The sequence below is a fragment of the Phoxinus phoxinus genome, assembly GCF_949152265.1.
Source record: "Phoxinus phoxinus genome assembly, chromosome: 23".
Classification (NCBI taxonomy): Eukaryota; Metazoa; Chordata; class Actinopteri; order Cypriniformes; family Leuciscidae; genus Phoxinus; species Phoxinus phoxinus.
The window spans coordinates 19740329-19757099 of NC_136898.1; the positions used below are offsets into that span (position 1 = coordinate 19740329).

At 37.5% G+C, this 16771-nt stretch overlaps 3 protein-coding genes across 3 annotated transcripts; 2 read left to right on the plus strand and 1 right to left on the minus strand.

The window, feature by feature from the left end:
• Positions 1-2396: 2396 nt before the first annotated feature.
• pmaip1 (phorbol-12-myristate-13-acetate-induced protein 1) lies at positions 2397-3756 on the plus strand. Its single transcript, XM_079600464.1, has 2 exons — positions 2397-2538; positions 2620-3756. The coding sequence occupies exons 1-2, from the start codon at positions 2526-2528 to the stop codon at positions 2751-2753; spliced, it is 147 nt and encodes a 48-aa protein (XP_079456590.1). The 5' UTR covers positions 2397-2525; the 3' UTR covers positions 2754-3756.
• Positions 3757-4761: 1005 nt separating this feature from the next.
• On the minus strand, positions 4762-9934 carry golph3b (golgi phosphoprotein 3b). The gene is made up of 4 exons (XM_079599860.1): positions 9456-9934; positions 8938-9069; positions 8738-8852; positions 4762-6909 (listed from the first exon to the last, which is right to left on the minus strand). Exons 1-4 carry the CDS (start codon positions 9666-9668, stop codon positions 6485-6487), a joined length of 885 nt encoding a protein of 294 aa, XP_079455986.1. The 5' UTR covers positions 9669-9934; the 3' UTR covers positions 4762-6484.
• A 1659-nt stretch (positions 9935-11593) lies between these two features.
• isl1b (ISL LIM homeobox 1b) lies at positions 11594-16272 on the plus strand. The gene is made up of 6 exons (XM_079600845.1): positions 11594-11714; positions 11847-12030; positions 12846-13090; positions 13810-14087; positions 15833-15973; positions 16070-16272. The coding sequence occupies exons 1-6, from the start codon at positions 11693-11695 to the stop codon at positions 16187-16189; spliced, it is 990 nt and encodes a 329-aa protein (XP_079456971.1). The 5' UTR covers positions 11594-11692; the 3' UTR covers positions 16190-16272.
• Positions 16273-16771: the final 499 nt, after the last annotated feature.

Genomic DNA, 16771 nt, shown 5'->3' on the forward strand with positions numbered 1-16771 from the left:
CGCCTGTAACTGCGCATGGCGTGTATGACAGTAAATGGTTGAAATGAAGGAAGTTTGTAAGCTTTCTCTGTCCGTTTTCTAGACATTTTTTATAATTTTAGTATTATTTCTGATTATTATGGACGACAGGTGCTGGTCTTCGCGCATTCATTATTAGGCTTCTCAGATTCGTGTCAGTTCTTTTAGCCTGTGTTTTACTTTTACTTTTATTTGCCCATATCTGCTCTTTCTGGGCCCTCTTCTGTTTTAAAGAAAACGTTTAGTCCTCACTGTCCCATGTTTATAAAAGCTTTCTTTTACAGTTATAATGGCTCACTTGTAAACAAGCAATGATACTATGGAATTATGCATTATGTGCAGAAGACATTATGTAAATAAGTAAATAAATAAACATGTATTTTATTGGTTTTAATCGATGTTGCTGACTGGTGTGACGTCATCTCACCTGCCCTGCTCCCCCCAGTGGACGGATGTGGAACTACTTAATTTTACAGCAATCTTGTGCTCAGGGGAATCATTTTGTAGTATTTTAGTAGGGTATAATAAGAGCATAAACAAAATAATGGCGTGTTAATAATTATACAGGCACTATTTTATTTTTATGTAATAAAATTAGAGATAATAAACCCAATAAACCTGATGGCCTAATTTTTTTCCACCACTGTTAATTGGGGTGGTTTGCATCAAGTGACAGTAAGCATAGGCTACAGGTTTTTATGATTCTCTCATTCCTCAAAACGTAGGCTAAATGTTATCACACGTCACGTGATAATGACGCAAGAGATCCTAGAAAAACAAATACTGCCACCTTCCTGAAATGAACACAATGAACTATTTGTTAGCTCTTTTTTTCAGAATAACAATAAGATAAGATAGTGTAAATGCAAGGGCGTAGATTTGGTTTGAACATTGGGGGGGGGGGGGGGGGGTTCATGTGATCATGGTATAAATATTGGGGGGGGGGGGGGTTGTAATGCATAGATTAAAATATTGGGGGGTTATCTCCCCCCCCCCCCAACCCCCCACAAATTACGCTCCTGTGTAAATGACAGCCCACCTCTACCAATCAGCGTCCAGAAGAGAGACTTCCTGCGGAGAGAGGCAAGACTGAACAAGTGAAACTAAAACAAGATGGAATGTTTCGTCATGGAATTTCTTTCTGCTCATGAGGGAAACTACATTTAAATCACATGATGTTCGAAATTTAGGAAATTTTGAGAGTTGTATATGTGTTTATAGGCTATAAAGCCCTATAGGCTAAATGTAATTTTCATCTGTAGCCTATATCTACATTAGCCTATAGATTTTGACAGCAAAACCATTTTTGAGGTTAAATTATCTAATTTTGTGTCTAAAAATTAACGATCCATGACATTGTATTTGGTAAATGTCAAAGTTTGGGTATCTATTTGTTAATGATGGATGTTTTTAGATTTTTGGAGTAAAAATATTGTTTTCATTTTGAAGTAAAAAAGTTAAAAAAAAATGTATTATAAAGCGTTATTATTTTTCAGGGGTTTCTTCAATAATTCCATGAGTTTGATGTAGGCCTACATTTCAGATATATTTGCTATTAATTCAAACCTAATTGAGTTAAATCATTCAGTTTGAATTCATAATCTTGCAATATGACATATCTTCAATTAAAAATGTGCAATATATATAAGTCAATAAATACGTTTTAGAAGAATATCTGCATGCTTTGCCATTGGCTATTCAATTATTCAACTAAACTGTCGGAACACATTTTAAAATAGAACAGTTTATTTAGTATTTTACACAAATTACACTTTAAAAATATATTAATTATAATATTAAAAGTCATATTCTGTAAAAGTTCAGCTGTCTCGATAATTAGGCCTCTTTATTGCGTTTTGAGCTATAACATCTAAATTAGCAAAATGTTTATTTTTATTTCACTTACTAATAGCCTACATTAAGTGATGCATTAACACATGATAAACTTATATGCTATCTAAACATGTTACCATTTAAAATAGGCTAGTAAATAGCCTAAACATTGTTCTTAAACTTCCCCATTTATAGTCTTTATAAGGTCATGTTATCGTGTTATTGCGGTTCAGTGGTGATTTCTACAACTAAAACAAAACAAAAAACTAGTAGGCCTAGGCTAGAGGCTATACATATTCAGTAGAAATTACTTTCTCTGTTATCATTCTCTCAATGTACACAATGTACAGTAGGCTACTGCTTATGTAAGTGCTGTGCATAAGGTGGTCATTTTATCAGTTCAATGGGACATCCTTCATCTGATGAAGAACAGGTAGATTAGATGCAATGTGAAAACACGGAAACGAGACATAGGCTATATGCAAATACCACGTCAACTGGAATTATTGGTCACGTTGTTGTTTACGCGTCACTCGCCTATTTAAGCGCAGCTCCTAACAATAATTCAGAGAAGTGACATCACTGCAGCCCAGCCGCTTCTTGAGGACCGAGCGCTTGATCATTCATCCAGTCGGAGTCTGAACACACTGCTGAAAACAAACTCACGGTCAGAAATGGCAAAGAAAGGTAAATCAATATGTTTCAAACAAGTATTATTTTAAAAATACCAATGATTACAACTTGAAACGTAACGAGTTTCACTTCTAGCCCATACAGAGCAAGCCGCGGTTGTCGAGTGCGCGCAGCAGTTGCGCAAAATTGGAGATCTCTTAGATTGGAAATACAAGTTACTGGAGCTCATAATCGCACTCCAGAGAATGCAGAACGACAGAAAAACCTGAAAAAAGAAGGAATCCGAACCAACGTACACCTGACATCTGAAGAGGATTCAATTCTGAAGACGAGGCACGTCGTTTTCCCAAAAACCACAACACCAAAAAGTTGAACAGGAATGGACTTCCGGGACGAAGACATGGAGAGGATGCCCCGAGGACATCGAAACACCGTGGACCATTTCTGTGCTTTTCTGAGACCATATCTGTCTCCTGACTGTTTCTCTGAGAGGGTTTGACTTTGAACTGGAGGAGTTTTTATTCATCGGGTCGAATCGCAGAGCTCGTTTACAACTGGACTTCTTTTCCTAACAATTCTGAATTTGGTAAACAATACTCGATGTGTAAAGATAGTGCGAAATGAATGTCCTGATTTATAGCCTTGCTTTTAAGACTAGTAATGATTTAAAAAAAAAAGTGTAGCCTTTTTCATACTGGGGGGAACTGACTTCGAGACCATAAAAAATAAATAAAAAACAATTAAAACCAGTGGCTCAGAAAAGGTATTTCTGTGTAAAAGGTTGAGTAATGCCACTTGCTTGATATTTTATATCTAATGCAGTAATCGTTTTAAGTGTCCAAATATTTCTTATAAGCACTGTATATTTTATTCTGAGGACCTGCAATTGTATATGGCTTATTCTTTGGTGAATAATTCCCAGTGTGTGATAAAACGTTCAGGAGATAACGAAATGCACAGATTTTATAAAGCACTTGTAAACGTACAATTTCGGGTTGTCTTGTGAAACATTGATATTTAGCTAATAGGCTATTCAACTTTTTTGACAAAACTATTTTTTTATTGATATAGGCTATTTGTAACATGTAAATCTATAATTGACAGGTAACATGACGTTACTTTTCACGTGATAGCAGTGAACATCTACCTACAGTAGGCTAAGCAACTTCCTGTATAAGCAAATGAAATGTTTACTTTCTGTTTCTGACTAATGTTTTATGGTGTTCTCTGAAACGGATCAAATATAACAAAGACTACAAAATAAACTGCTTGCATGTGTGTGATTGGTTCCTCCAATTTTTTTATACGATTTTTTTTTTTTAAATCACAGAAAATGTAGCTATGCCTATTTAATGAGGTGGTGATTTTGAATGAAGTTTTAGTGCTGCCAAATCGATTAATCGCACCTAACATAAAAATTGTGTTTACATAATATATGTGTATATATTATGTTTATATATTGTATAGCCTATATATGTCTGTGTGTGTACATGTCTACATAAACATACTGTAGCCTATGTATAAATGTGTGTATATACAGTACACACACGGAAACATATATAATATATACATAAATACATACACACATACTATGTAAACAATCTGTTAGATGCGATGAATCGATTTGACAGCACTACGACGTAAACTGCAAGCTCCACCCCTTAACATAACAGTCACTGGAGCATAGACTATAGCAAATCTTACAAAAACATACAAATGGGATCGTACAGATTCATATGAATAGCCACCAATTCGCCAAAATGTAAATCTTACCAATTGAGATTGTTTTGGCGACTTGTATGAGCCATTTTAAAAGTGAATCAAAAATATACAGAGCAACCAGTGATTAAAGTCTGCTCACGAACAAATGACTCTTATGAGCCGGTCATTTATAATGAATCAAGAACATACAGCATGACCAGGAGTGCGTTTCCCGAAGACAACTATGGTCACAGGTTTCCTTCAACAGAACTCAAGACGATAGTTGGCTAACGATGCTTTAGGGAAACTCACCCCAGAGTAGTGACTTTTATGAAACAGGTCTTTACAGTGAATCAAAACATTGCGCACAACCAGTGTTCGAGTTCATTTGATTCCTGAAAGAATGTCTAAATGACTTAATTTAAAAAATGACTAAACCAGTTCTTTGATTTTTTTTTACTGGTTTAAATAAAGTAAAGGTAATACTGAACCAAAACCATCAGATCAGTTTCTGAATCAACATTCACATTTACTGAACTGGTTAAACTTGTCTGAACTGCGTGATGCGTTTGGAGGGAAAAAACACTGCTGTGCTTTACCTTCTAGACTAGAGTAAGCATTCATGAGGTTATGATCTTACGTGTGTGCTCTGGTATGTATCTTCATGACATGGTAATCCCCTGTACAAGTTCAGGGCATTCAATAAACCAGTTTTGACAGCATCATTACACCAGAACCATACAGTCGCAGCACTAAAACTAAGCGCGACGTACACAACTTAAAGAACGAGGACAGCTAATATTCATATCCCTTTCAGGCACTTAAAGATATTCCTTTATTATATGATAAAAAGCAGATGTACAAATCAGGGCATCCATTTCACACCATCTCTATTTTTTACAGCTCATTACGTATTTTTTTTACTAACAGAAAATAAACATGTCAAACACCGGCCTCTTTAACTGGAAGGGCACATCCCCACCCCGCTCATTACCAGTCCTCTTTCAGGACAGAAGACCACCAAAAACAGGACAATTGACTCCGGCAAATATTGTGCTAACGGCTAAAGGAAGGAACAAAATAAAAATGATTAAAAACATAGTATAAAAATTGGAAACATAGCGAGAGGAGATGTTATGACATGAATGAAACCATACATATGAGACGAGACGGCTACATCAATGCAGTGATCACTATGGACAGGCCTCGGGAATGAAAGCCTTCCTTGATGTCGGTGTTTCAAAACTAGTGTTTGACTTGCATTTGCATGAAATGGATGAAAGTTACGAGGCAACTTAAACCCAGATGTTTGACTTGGGATCTACGTGAGTTCAATGCTTCCTTTGACCTGTCTGTGGTGTATTACAATACAGAACCCATCGTGAGATTGAATTAATATAGCGGTGAATGTTGGGCTGAATAGATGAACTGGATCTCCTGATCAGCTAAACAAAAAGGCCGTGAGTAAAAGAACAATCACTATCAGGTTTTAGTCACTTTATACACAGGCTGATGAGAATCGCCAGCAATCGTCTTTGAATTAAAACCAGTAATATTAGCACACATTTGAACATTTTATTCTTCGAGCATTCAGAAAGAGTGGATTTCTGGAAAGAAGACTTGCAAGGAAGAAGGGTCATATTACCTTTAAAGCACCGGAGAAAAACTGATGCTTGCGTTTCAGTCTTTTTAAATGTGAAAAGGTTTATTTTCTGTTAATTCAATCAAGACCCAATTGAGGTGTCAGAAGCTCACGGAACATTTCCTGCTGAATATGGAAAAGCAACTGAAGCAGGACCTTTTCATGAAGCCACGACAAGGACCATCAAGCCCGTGTATTCGGAAGTAGTGGCTCCTTACTCAAAGATACATGGAGATTGAAATTACTGTAGAATTATACCAGGATCTGGATTAGGATTAGAGTCACGGCCTAGTTTAGTACAGGGAAACAGACCCTTTACAAAACACCTCCTTCAACGCGCTCATTTTCGTCCTCACATGAACTTTATGATCTAAGTGCATGAACTACAAGAAGCCTCACAGTGAATTGCAATCATGTAGCAACTATTGGCCATTAGACGTAGACAGGGCAACACCTTTGTGAAGGTAAGAGTCAGATCTGTGACAATGAGAAAAAAGCCGTCCCTTTCCAAGTGTCGTCATCATCATCTCCTTCAAAAATTGTATTTCCATCATCACCATCACCAATATCAGTCCGAATCAACCAAGCTTGGGGCCAGTGGTCCGAGTCCAATGCCATGAGCACAAAGTCGAGTCCCTTTCTCTCTACTCTGGAAGGTCATTTGGTGAAAGCGGCCACCACCGCCCACAGCAGCTCGTTGGCGCCCGACTTGGCGGCCTCGGCCTCCGGCTCGAGATCCAGGAGCAGGCGCACCCTCTTCATGGCCAGGTCGTACTGGTCGTCCAGCAGAGGAGCGAAGGCGTTCTCTAGGACGTCAGAGGAATGTGCCAGGAACAGCAGAGCCAGCAGACGCTTATCCATCCGCTGGGGCTCGTTGACCCATTTCTCCAGGACGGCCTCCTGGACTTTGCGCACCAGCCGCTGTTTGATGTTGTTGTTGGTGAGCGGGTGGGTGGTCATGTCGAAAAGGAGGAAGTTCTGCTTCTCCGTGGTGAGGACGCCCTTCTCCACCAAGTTCTTAGCCAAACGCTCTCGGACATTTCGCAACTGGTAGTGCAGCTTCAACGGGTTCCAAGTTTCACCTGAAGAATGCAAAAAGGGCCTTTGAAATTGACTAGAACTGGAATGATCCATTTCTAGTACTTTTTGATGTTTGTAGCATATTTGAATCAAGCACACAATCTTATTTGCAATAAAGCTTAAAGTCAACATGGCATCTAAAATAGCCCACTAAATCAAAATAATTCTAAAGTAATCTTTCGTTTTGGATGGTGCCACAAATTCCTCTTATTTTTACAACACCTCCAATCATTGGGCTTCAGTCTATTATGTACCACCCACTTTTGACAATCCAATTAATTCCCAGCAGATAAAATCAAGTAAAAGTAATTTTTCAAGATATTTTCAAAACGCTTGCTGTATGGTTGTTAAAAAAAACCTTTACACATAAAATTGTAGCTTAAAAAAAAGAAAAAGAAAAAAAAAAGTGTAAAATAATTTGCATTTAATCATTAAATTAATGCAAAATACCAGTACTGTATTTTGTACTGTTTACAAACATTATAAACACTATAAACATAGATATAGGTATATAGCTAGTTTCCCTCACTCCACATTAAATCCTTTAAACTTAACGGTATTTAGAAAAGAACAAGAATGAACAATAAAAGTAGCTATAAACAAAGCCAAACCATATTAATTTAAAGCGAAACTGAACCGGTGTTGGTCTCTTTGAGACTGCCTCTTATTTGGCACAAAACCAGATGTTTCTATATTTGCAACGTTTGCTAAACTATTAATTATGTAAACTAGGCTTTGTAATTCCAATATCCACATACAACATCCTTCACATGTGCAGAAATGTGCTTGGCAAACAAACTGAGCAGTGTAACTTTTAGGTTATTATGACTGACTATTATGTCAAGTTTGTAAGAGCTGACGTGTTGTGTGTGCGTGTGGGGAGCCGGCGAATGGTTGAATGGTTTCAACAATTCAAGCGGAAACAACTTAAACTCCCTTTATGATAATGCAGATAAGAGTAAGACATCATTAGAAACTGTTTACATTTATTTCTGTACACTCAAAAAACAAAAAACATTGTGCTTTTGTAAATTAAACAAAACAAACAGGATGTGTTTTGTGCCGTCTCGCTTTCCTTGTTTTTGGAGCGTGTCACAAGAAATGAACCGAGACTCATCATATAGGCTACTACTTGTCTCAGTTTTTTTTTTTATCTGTTAATATTTAAGTGAAATCTATTTTGCGTATTTATTCCTTTTATAAATATGCTTTTATCCTGTTTCTCTGTTCACAGAAGCGCTGCAGGTGCATGATGTGACGATGAATCCTCATGTTCTGCTGTTTATTCTGCTATTTGCACATGTAAAACTAAACCCTGGAAAACAAATTTTGTTATTTTTAATGGGCCACACACACTTAACCGGTCTAATTTAATAAACGCATCGATTAACGGTTAGTGATCGGTCAACGAGTTCCGGTTGTCGGTTAGGGGAGTTTTTTTTTTTTTACATCCCTAACCACACTACATTTTTTTCGTTTAAATATTCTTTTTCATGAAATTTAATCAGATCACAGAAGTAAAATTGGTTGAAATGTTTCACACCGGCTTAAATGCAATTTTCTTTTAATGTCGTCATCATTTACATGTCATTCCAAAAGTTTATGAAGTATGTTTCAACTTTCTTTGATTAACAACAAAAGTCAGAGGGGATTGAAACACTGAATCCCATTGACTTTTATTGTATGGCAAAACCCCAATGAAACATTTAAAAATATATCTTTGTGTTTCACAGAAGCAAGCACGTCATACGGGTTCGGAGTGGTGAACTTTCCCCTAAAAATAAGTAACTAGAGTAACATACTTGTACATCAAATATATGCACAACTCACCACTTAACAACTCAACCCAGCTCTGGACTGTCTCTGGAGGTTGAGTCTCTTTAATATGTTTCAATGCCTCATCCAGCAACATGTCTCCAGTGGGGGCATCAGATTTACACAAAACCTGATGAACAACCAAGCATAAAGAGTCAAGATAAAGCGTAAATAGCATTATTATTTTTTACAAAATAAAAAATAAAACCACACACCTTCCTGGACAGAAGGCTTTTCCTCCTCATTCCAGACGCCTCCAGCTGCAGGCGTCCTCTGATGGCCAGCTCAATAAGCATACACCCTCTCAGACCAGACGATATGCAGTCATTCCAGAATGACGTGTAACCCTGAGCAAGACTTATTCAATTATTATTCTACGAATAACATCAGCAGATATCACACATGAAAATACATAAATGGTCCAGACTGAATTTTATATGACATCAACAAGAATTGCCTATAATGTTGCCACTGTCATGTGCAGTGTAGTTATAAAGAGTTACATAATTCACATTTACAACAGAACACGTAGAGACCTATGCTTTTCAGCTATATTCTACTCGAAAAGCACGACTAGGACCCTCCTAGCAGGCTAAATGGTGAAGGTCTCCAAGAACAGCTGTTCTTAAGACACTTAATCTGTGTCGTTTAACAGGATTTATCTAGTGCTCGTGTTAACTATCCGCTTCCTGGCGACCATTTGACTAACAAAGACACGTAAGTCACATCGAACCTCTCGATCCTTCAGTCCGAGCAGCAACACCTCCTCCATCAAAGTCAGCCGTGTTTCTTTAGAGTCTCCCTGGTCTTCTTCCTCCTCCTCTCCGCGGCGGGACTCGTCCTCATCCTCTCCGGGGATTTTCTCCTTATCCGCGGCGGCGGCGTTACGCGAGGCCTCGGTCCGTCTCTGCACCAGGCCCGAGCTTCTCTGCGATAGCGAAGTCATTGTTTTGCAGAAGCCTAAAAACACCAGTGTGTTTAACAGTCTTTTAACTATACATCCGACAGGTAATGTCTATATTCACGCTGCTCCGTGCCTCTATAACTGTTTCATTAATATACTTTCTGTTGACGTGGATGTTTACATGCATCCGGGACGTTCCTCCTCCTCCACTCTTATTTCCTTATTCAATATGGCGGACGTTGATGACGCAATGACGCATGTAATGTGACGTCTGCGTGAACGTTTGCGCGAAGACGCCCGCTTATCCTATTTCTGTGGGTGACAAATTAATATTTATAGATGACACTTTTTTATAAAGGGATCATTATAAAATTGTTTTCTCTCTGTTATGACAAAATAAATTAAACAGTGTTCCGACTATCATAGAACCCATTTTTGTATTGCCACCCCTAGGCTATAAAAATAGGCTTATAGAAATCATTAAAATCTTAATTTTAAGTCCCAAATTCAGATAAACACAGAATTTTCCCTTAATGTTTGTATAATATGGTTATTTTTGGGAAACAAATAACGTTCTAGGAACGTTAGTTGGGCCTACTTAAATAACCAACATTCTCTAATTTCATTTTTAGGCTTAATATTCATAACCATAATTTAACGTTGAAAGTTGCATGTGTTTCTTTCTTTTTGTGTGACACCTAATACACATGTATAAGTAAATAAGTAAATCAAACTTTATTTTATTTTATTCATATATCTATTCCAGAATGGAACCGGGATACAATTGAGCAAACAAATAAATATGTATCTATTGGTAACCAGGAAAGGTAATTCAAAACGTCTGGGAATCCTTATGAAATGTTTAAAGGCCCACTTAAGTGCCTTGACACCAGCAGCATTATTCAATGTGTTGACCTATTCCACTGAAACAGGAAGACAAGGCAGGACAGCTCCTCCCCTTTTTTAAAATAACCAATAGTGTTTTGTTTATATCACAGCTCGACCAAAGCCGTTGAGCTCGGTAAAGCCGCAGTTTCTCTAAACGTTTACCAATGTCCTCCATATCGCTTAAAGCATTCTGCGAAGAATTCAAGGGTCAGGATATTTTTTCTGGTCTGCGCCGACTCGCTCATATGATCCGCTCTGTGCTATTGTGTCTCTTGACCGGAGCTGTGTGTCTGCAGCGCTTCACATGACACTAATGTGAAACCAGACTTCATTCACCCCAATGGAAAGCATATTTACACTGTCTGAATCGTTTCCTATCCTGTATAGTGCATGTGCGTGCCATTCACCAGAAAACAATAAATGTGTGATGCACCTTCAGGTCTATTTATAATGTAGGGGGCGGGGCACTTTAGATTCTAGAGAGCATTTGATTTGACTGAAAATCTGATGAGAAGCTGCAGTGCAGAGTGATGTCATCGAAATCATTGATCCATATTGGCGGAAGTGAGAGACTGTAAGGTTTGAACACTTAAATCTTCTAAATGCGAATTTTGTCATTGTTTTGGATCACCCATAGCTTATAGATAGCAGTAAGGCTAACATATTCATACTAAACGCCTAAAAAACTTCAATTTTGATTTCATGCAAGGGGACTTTAAGAAGTGACATTTGGAAATACAAGTATAATGCTTACAACACTGCTAATATCATTACAAAAACATATTTGTAAGATATGAATAGAACTTCAATAGTCAAATCATTCTATTCATATCATCAGTTTTCTTTAGTATGTCAATATTTTAGTTAGATATCCTTTTAAAACCCATTAAATATAATTACGATGTGAGAAATTATTCTCTATACTTATTTCTTAGTTAATATAGCCTAGAACATCATCAGGCACCTAATGTGTTGTACCTGTTGTGGGCGTGTCTAAGTGTTCGAGGGCGGGGATTCCGGTGGCGGGCGCGCACCTGATTGGTGCTTCTGCAACTACGTCACATCAAATAAATAAAAAGGAGCGAGCCAGACTTACATTAGTGGCCCCTTCTCTTTAGTGTTAAATAGGCTAGGCTATCATTTAGAAGATAACGGAGCTGTCACATTTGCTTCCTGGCATGATGGGAGATCCACAGAACAGTAAGTTGTCACTCAAAAGTTTAACTTAATTATAGGCCAGCGTAGGATGAGATGCGTATTTCTATTTTGAAATGTCACCACAATTTAAAGATTAGAAATATAAATGGTTTTGGCTAATATTTGTTGTTAAAGGAAATGCGGTGATCTCGTACTGCGTGGGTTGTGGGCATCAGATCCTGGATCGCTTCATCCTGCGGGTTTCTCCTGATCTGGAGTGGCACGCGCAGTGTCTGAGGTGCGCGGAGTGCCATCAGTATCTGGACGAGTCCTGCACCTGCTTCATCAGAGACGGGAAAACCTTCTGTAAAGACCACAGGTACAGCAAAGATAGTTTGCTCACACAACTACTTATTACAGCTTCTGTCCCACTTTATATTAAGTGTCTTTACAACTATCATTTAAATTAATCATTTGATACAAATCGTTTTTACACGTATATGTAAAATAAATAAATAATAATAATTAAAAAAATGATATGACCAATAAGTTATGACAACATATACTTTACATTGCTTTAACTCATCAAAATAGGTTAAGCAATTTTCAATTTTTTTATAAAGTATAAAAGATTCAACTCATAGGCTATTTAAAGTCAGTTTAACGTTATTAAGTTGAAATGACTTAAACATCCAAGTTGATTGTACTTAAAATTTTAAAGCAACAACTTTTTTTTTTTTTACAGAAAACACTGTTGACCCTTCCCACCTTATCTCACTCTTAAACCCATATACCACCTCTATAGCAGCAAAAGTGTTTTGTAATACATCAACACAATACATGCTATAAGTAGGCTACATTGTCGAACCAAAAAAAAAAAAAAAAAGTAAGTATAAAGACATGCACCTAAAGTGTGACCCGGTTTTCTAACTAAATAAGGTACAATGAATTGAAAGGATTAAACAAAAACAAAAAAACTTTTTACACTTTTAAGGTTTGGAAGAAAAATTCCAAAACATTTTTATATTTCATTCAGCAATTTTGATATTACACATTTACATACATTTGTGAAATATATACAGTGTATAGTAAAGTGCTATTTTATATGATAAATCCTGTTTCAAACCAAATTTATGTTTGAGCTCTAACATTCTAACAACAGTCTCTTGACATTCCTTCCTCTATATTCTCTAGATTATGCAGCAGTAAATGTGCAAGATGCCGAAAAGCCTTCGTCAGAGAGGAGTATGTCATGCGAACGCGAGTGAATATTTATCACATCCAGTGTTTTCGATGCGAGAGCTGCAATCGTCCGTTACTCCCGGGAGATGAGTATGTTCTGCGGGACGGTCAACTGCTCTGTGCAGACCATCACGAGTGTTTTAACCAATTAAAGTGTGCGTCAAATAACCAACAGAAGGAGACCGCTGATCCATCCGGTAAGTCTAGGGTTTCTGGACAAGCTTCCCAATCAGCCAGCATTTACATGTTTATTCGTGGATATAAATAACACCTCAAGGTTGAACTGCTGTTAAATTTCATTTTGAAAATTGAATCAATGTTGATCCCAGCTGACATTCCAATTTAAGCAATAGTTCACATATGAAAATTCTGTCATCATTTACTCCCATATTCCAAATCTGTATGAGTTTCCTTATTCTGCTGAACACAAAAGAAGATATTTTGAAGAATGTCTGTAACCAAACAGTTTGCGGTAGCCATTGACTTCCATACTATTTCTTTTCATACTATAGAAGTCAACGGCTACAGTCAACCAATGACATTCTTCAAAATATCTTCCTTTGTGTTCATCAGAAGAAAGAAACTCATACAGGTTTGAAACAACTCGAGGGTGAGTAAATGACAGAATTTTCATTTTTAAGTGAACTATCCCTTTAAGGAATCATTAAATTTGACAATTTTTATGGGAATGCTACTTTTGAAAGTTCTAAAAACTTTCTGAAACAACATTTAAAAAATGCTAGAAAAAAAACGTTCACGATTGATGTATACATATTTTTTGAGCTAACGTTTTGAGAACATCATTAAAGACCAGATAACTTTGAACGATGTTCAGTTAATGTTACTGGAAGAACGTCTGCTCATAACTTTGTGAGAACCTGGCCAGAACGTCTCATTATATATGTGTCTATCACAGAGGACATGAAATCCTCCGCGTCCTGGTCCTCGAGGTCAGAGAGAGCCACTCGCGTGAGGACGGTTCTCAGCGAGTCCCAGCTCCGGATGCTCCAGACCTGCTACAGCGCCAATCCCAGACCCGACGCCCTCATGAAAGAGCAGCTTGTGGAAATGACGGGCCTCAGTCCTCGCGTCATTCGCGTCTGGTTCCAGAACAAGAGATGCAAAGATAAGAAAAGAAGTGTGATGATGAGACACACACAGACGCAGCTCGAGGGCCGTCTGGCGAGTGAGCAGGTACAGTACTTGCACATAGCAGGCCCGGTTCTAGATTGCGTGAAAACTTGGTGGGGCAGAATTATCTTGCAATGCTCGCTCAGACTTGGTTCATATCATGATTCATAGGTTTTTGATTGAATTCAAAAGCATGATTCAATAAAATATAATGCCCTTTTCACAAGATGTAAAATAAGTCTCTGATGTCCCCAGAGTGTGTGTGTGAAGTTTTAGCTCTAAATACCCCACAGATATTTTTATATAGCATGTTAAAGTTGTCACTTTTTGAGGGTGAGCAAAAACGCACCGTTTTGTGTGTGTCCCTTTAAATGCAATTTGATGATGAATTTATGTAGCTTATGTGTAGTTATCTTCTAGTCATTGATTAGCATATTCTGTCAAGACAATCTATAAATCGTGTTCCCGGGGGCGGGGTTTATGTAAATTTTAGGGTTGGTGATGCCTGTGAGGAATGTCGTGTAGTCCAACGCTATCTCACGACCAATTCGTACGAATTTGTACGAGTGATTAAAAGGTGGCTAATTCGTACGAATTTGTACGACCTCACTCATACGAATTTGTACGATTTGTCTAAACCCACGTGATGGGTAGGTTTAGGGGCGGGGTCAGGGTTGGGTCATTCGTATGAATTCATACGATTTTGGCAAATCGTAAAATATGTACGATTTAGCGAAAAACGTACAAATTCGTACGAGTGAGTTCGTATGAATTGGTACGAATTAGCCACCTTGTAAAATTCGTACGAATTGCCGTGAGATCGGGTCGTGTAGTCTCTACCAGCCGTTTGTTGTAGTCCTTAAAAAAACATTTCTTTAAAAGCAAATATCTCCCTTTGCTTTGAACTTTGAGCGTTGTAACTTTGCAGATGTTGTTTATGCTCAAACAGCAACATTACACACTAACTAAATTAAAAAAGTGAAATCATAATCAACCAAAATTCTTTCTCAAATCAATGTGTCTTGAGCAAGAAAAATAAACTGTTTAGGATTGTTTATTGCACCAAAGGTACATTTTTAAAGGCAATATTAAATATATATATATACAGCCGAAGTCACGAGTTTACCTTTGCAGAACGGGGGATTTCACAATAGATTACTGTGTGTTGTTACCTGGATGATCAAAAGCTGATGTTCAAGGCAACACACTACATTAACTTTTGGATGATTGGTGGAAATTGTTGTTATTTTGATTAAAGATCGTAATTTTTTAATACTGGGGACTCATGAGCAACCATCAAGTAAAAAAAAAAAAAAAAAATGTGGATCATCCAGGTAACGACACACAGTATTAAGAATCAAGTGTAAACTTTAGAACAGGGTCACTTTAAATCAGCATTAGAAAGATTTCTGAAGGATCATGTGACACTGAAGACTGGAGTAATGATGCTGAAAATTCAGCTTTGATCAATACATTACATTTTGAAATATTTCAAAATGGAAAACGACTATTTTAAATTGTAATAAAGTTTCACAATATTACTGTTTTTACTGTATTTTTCATCAAATAAATGCAGCCTTGGTGAGCAGAAGAGACTTCTTTCAAAAACATTAAAAATCGTAATTATTCCAAACGGTAGTGTATATAAGTACAAATGTGAATATATTTTATTGTATTTTCTTACTGGAGTCGAGAGCGATGAGAGATCCTGTGACAGAGAACTCCCCTAAGGTCTACCAATGCCTAAGGCTTATTTAGTTTGCAGTAAAAAACTGAAGATGTGTTTGTTGTTTGGTCTTGATTGAAAGGTTTCAGAGGATCTGATGCTGGCCAGTCCCGAGAGCCAGGACAGTGACATGATGATGATGATGATGATGAGCCCGCCATGGAAACTACTGACCGACTTTATTCTGCAAAAGAATGCTGAACACAGATCATACCAGCAACTGGTAAATATCAGGATACACAAAAGATTACTTACTAACATTGCGTAATGGATGCATCATTTTTGCACAATTGTTCAATTGTTTGGATTTGGTTTCCAGCTTTCTTTATCAAAGGAAGGTCCTTGTTCAGCCGGGAGTGAAGAAGTTGTGTCAATATCGGGTCACTATCCAGACACACCCAACAGCCTGACAGCAAGTGCCACAGACATCAGCGAGTGAACAGAGTATTCCTGCCATACCGGACGCCGCAGTCTCAGGACCACAGTCCTATGAGATCTTTGTATGTATAGTACTAGCAGTTTATACTATTTTAGAGCATTTACTGTTCAATTCTGTATTAGTATTAAAGGGTAACTCTAACAAAAAGAGCCTAGGTAAAATTTTGCCTAATCTACCCGAGTCAAACATTCGTGTAAAAGCATAATTATAATGGAAACGCCACTTTTAAGATTGACCGTATTTTCATTTTTGGTCAAAATGCCTTTTGAATGGGACTGCTTGGGGCATTACAATGATAGCATCAAAATCGCTATTTTCGTTATATCGTTATAATATAACGAATCGTTATAACACTAAGAAGGCTCGACACATGAACTCGAAGTATCACCAGCGGCTCTACACATGAACTCGAGCATTGACTACATTGTTTGTGTACACAAAGTTTACAAAAAAGAAAGGTTTTGTACGACTCACTTTATCAGTGAGTGTTTCCGGGGGCTGGAATTTTGTCAGTCAAAAGTAGTCGATCTCCGAATGCAACGTAACATGAGGAGAGAAAAGATGGAAAGCTCCTAAAGCTTG

What these genes read in the sequence shown, in the direction of transcription:
- golph3b (XM_079599860.1), bottom strand. Translation starts at nt 9,668, where the DNA reads ATGACTTCGCTATCGCAGAGAAGCTCGGGCCTGGTGCAGAGACGGACC. An exon ending in TCGGACTGAAGGATCGAGAG is followed by an intron (nt 9,070 to 9,455) that starts GTTCGATGTGAC and finishes AGTCTTGCTCAG; the next exon opens with GGTTACACGTCATTCTGGAA. An exon ending in CTGGGTTGAGTTGTTAAGTG is followed by an intron (nt 6,910 to 8,737) that starts GTGAGTTGTGCA and finishes TGCATTCTTCAG; the next exon opens with GTGAAACTTGGAACCCGTTG.
- isl1b (XM_079600845.1), top strand. Translation starts at nt 11,693, where the DNA reads ATGATGGGAGATCCACAGAACA. An exon ending in GATGGGAGATCCACAGAACA is followed by an intron (nt 11,715 to 11,846) that starts GTAAGTTGTCAC and finishes TTGTTGTTAAAG; the next exon opens with GAAATGCGGTGATCTCGTAC. An exon ending in GGAGACCGCTGATCCATCCG is followed by an intron (nt 13,091 to 13,809) that starts GTAAGTCTAGGG and finishes TGTCTATCACAG; the next exon opens with AGGACATGAAATCCTCCGCG.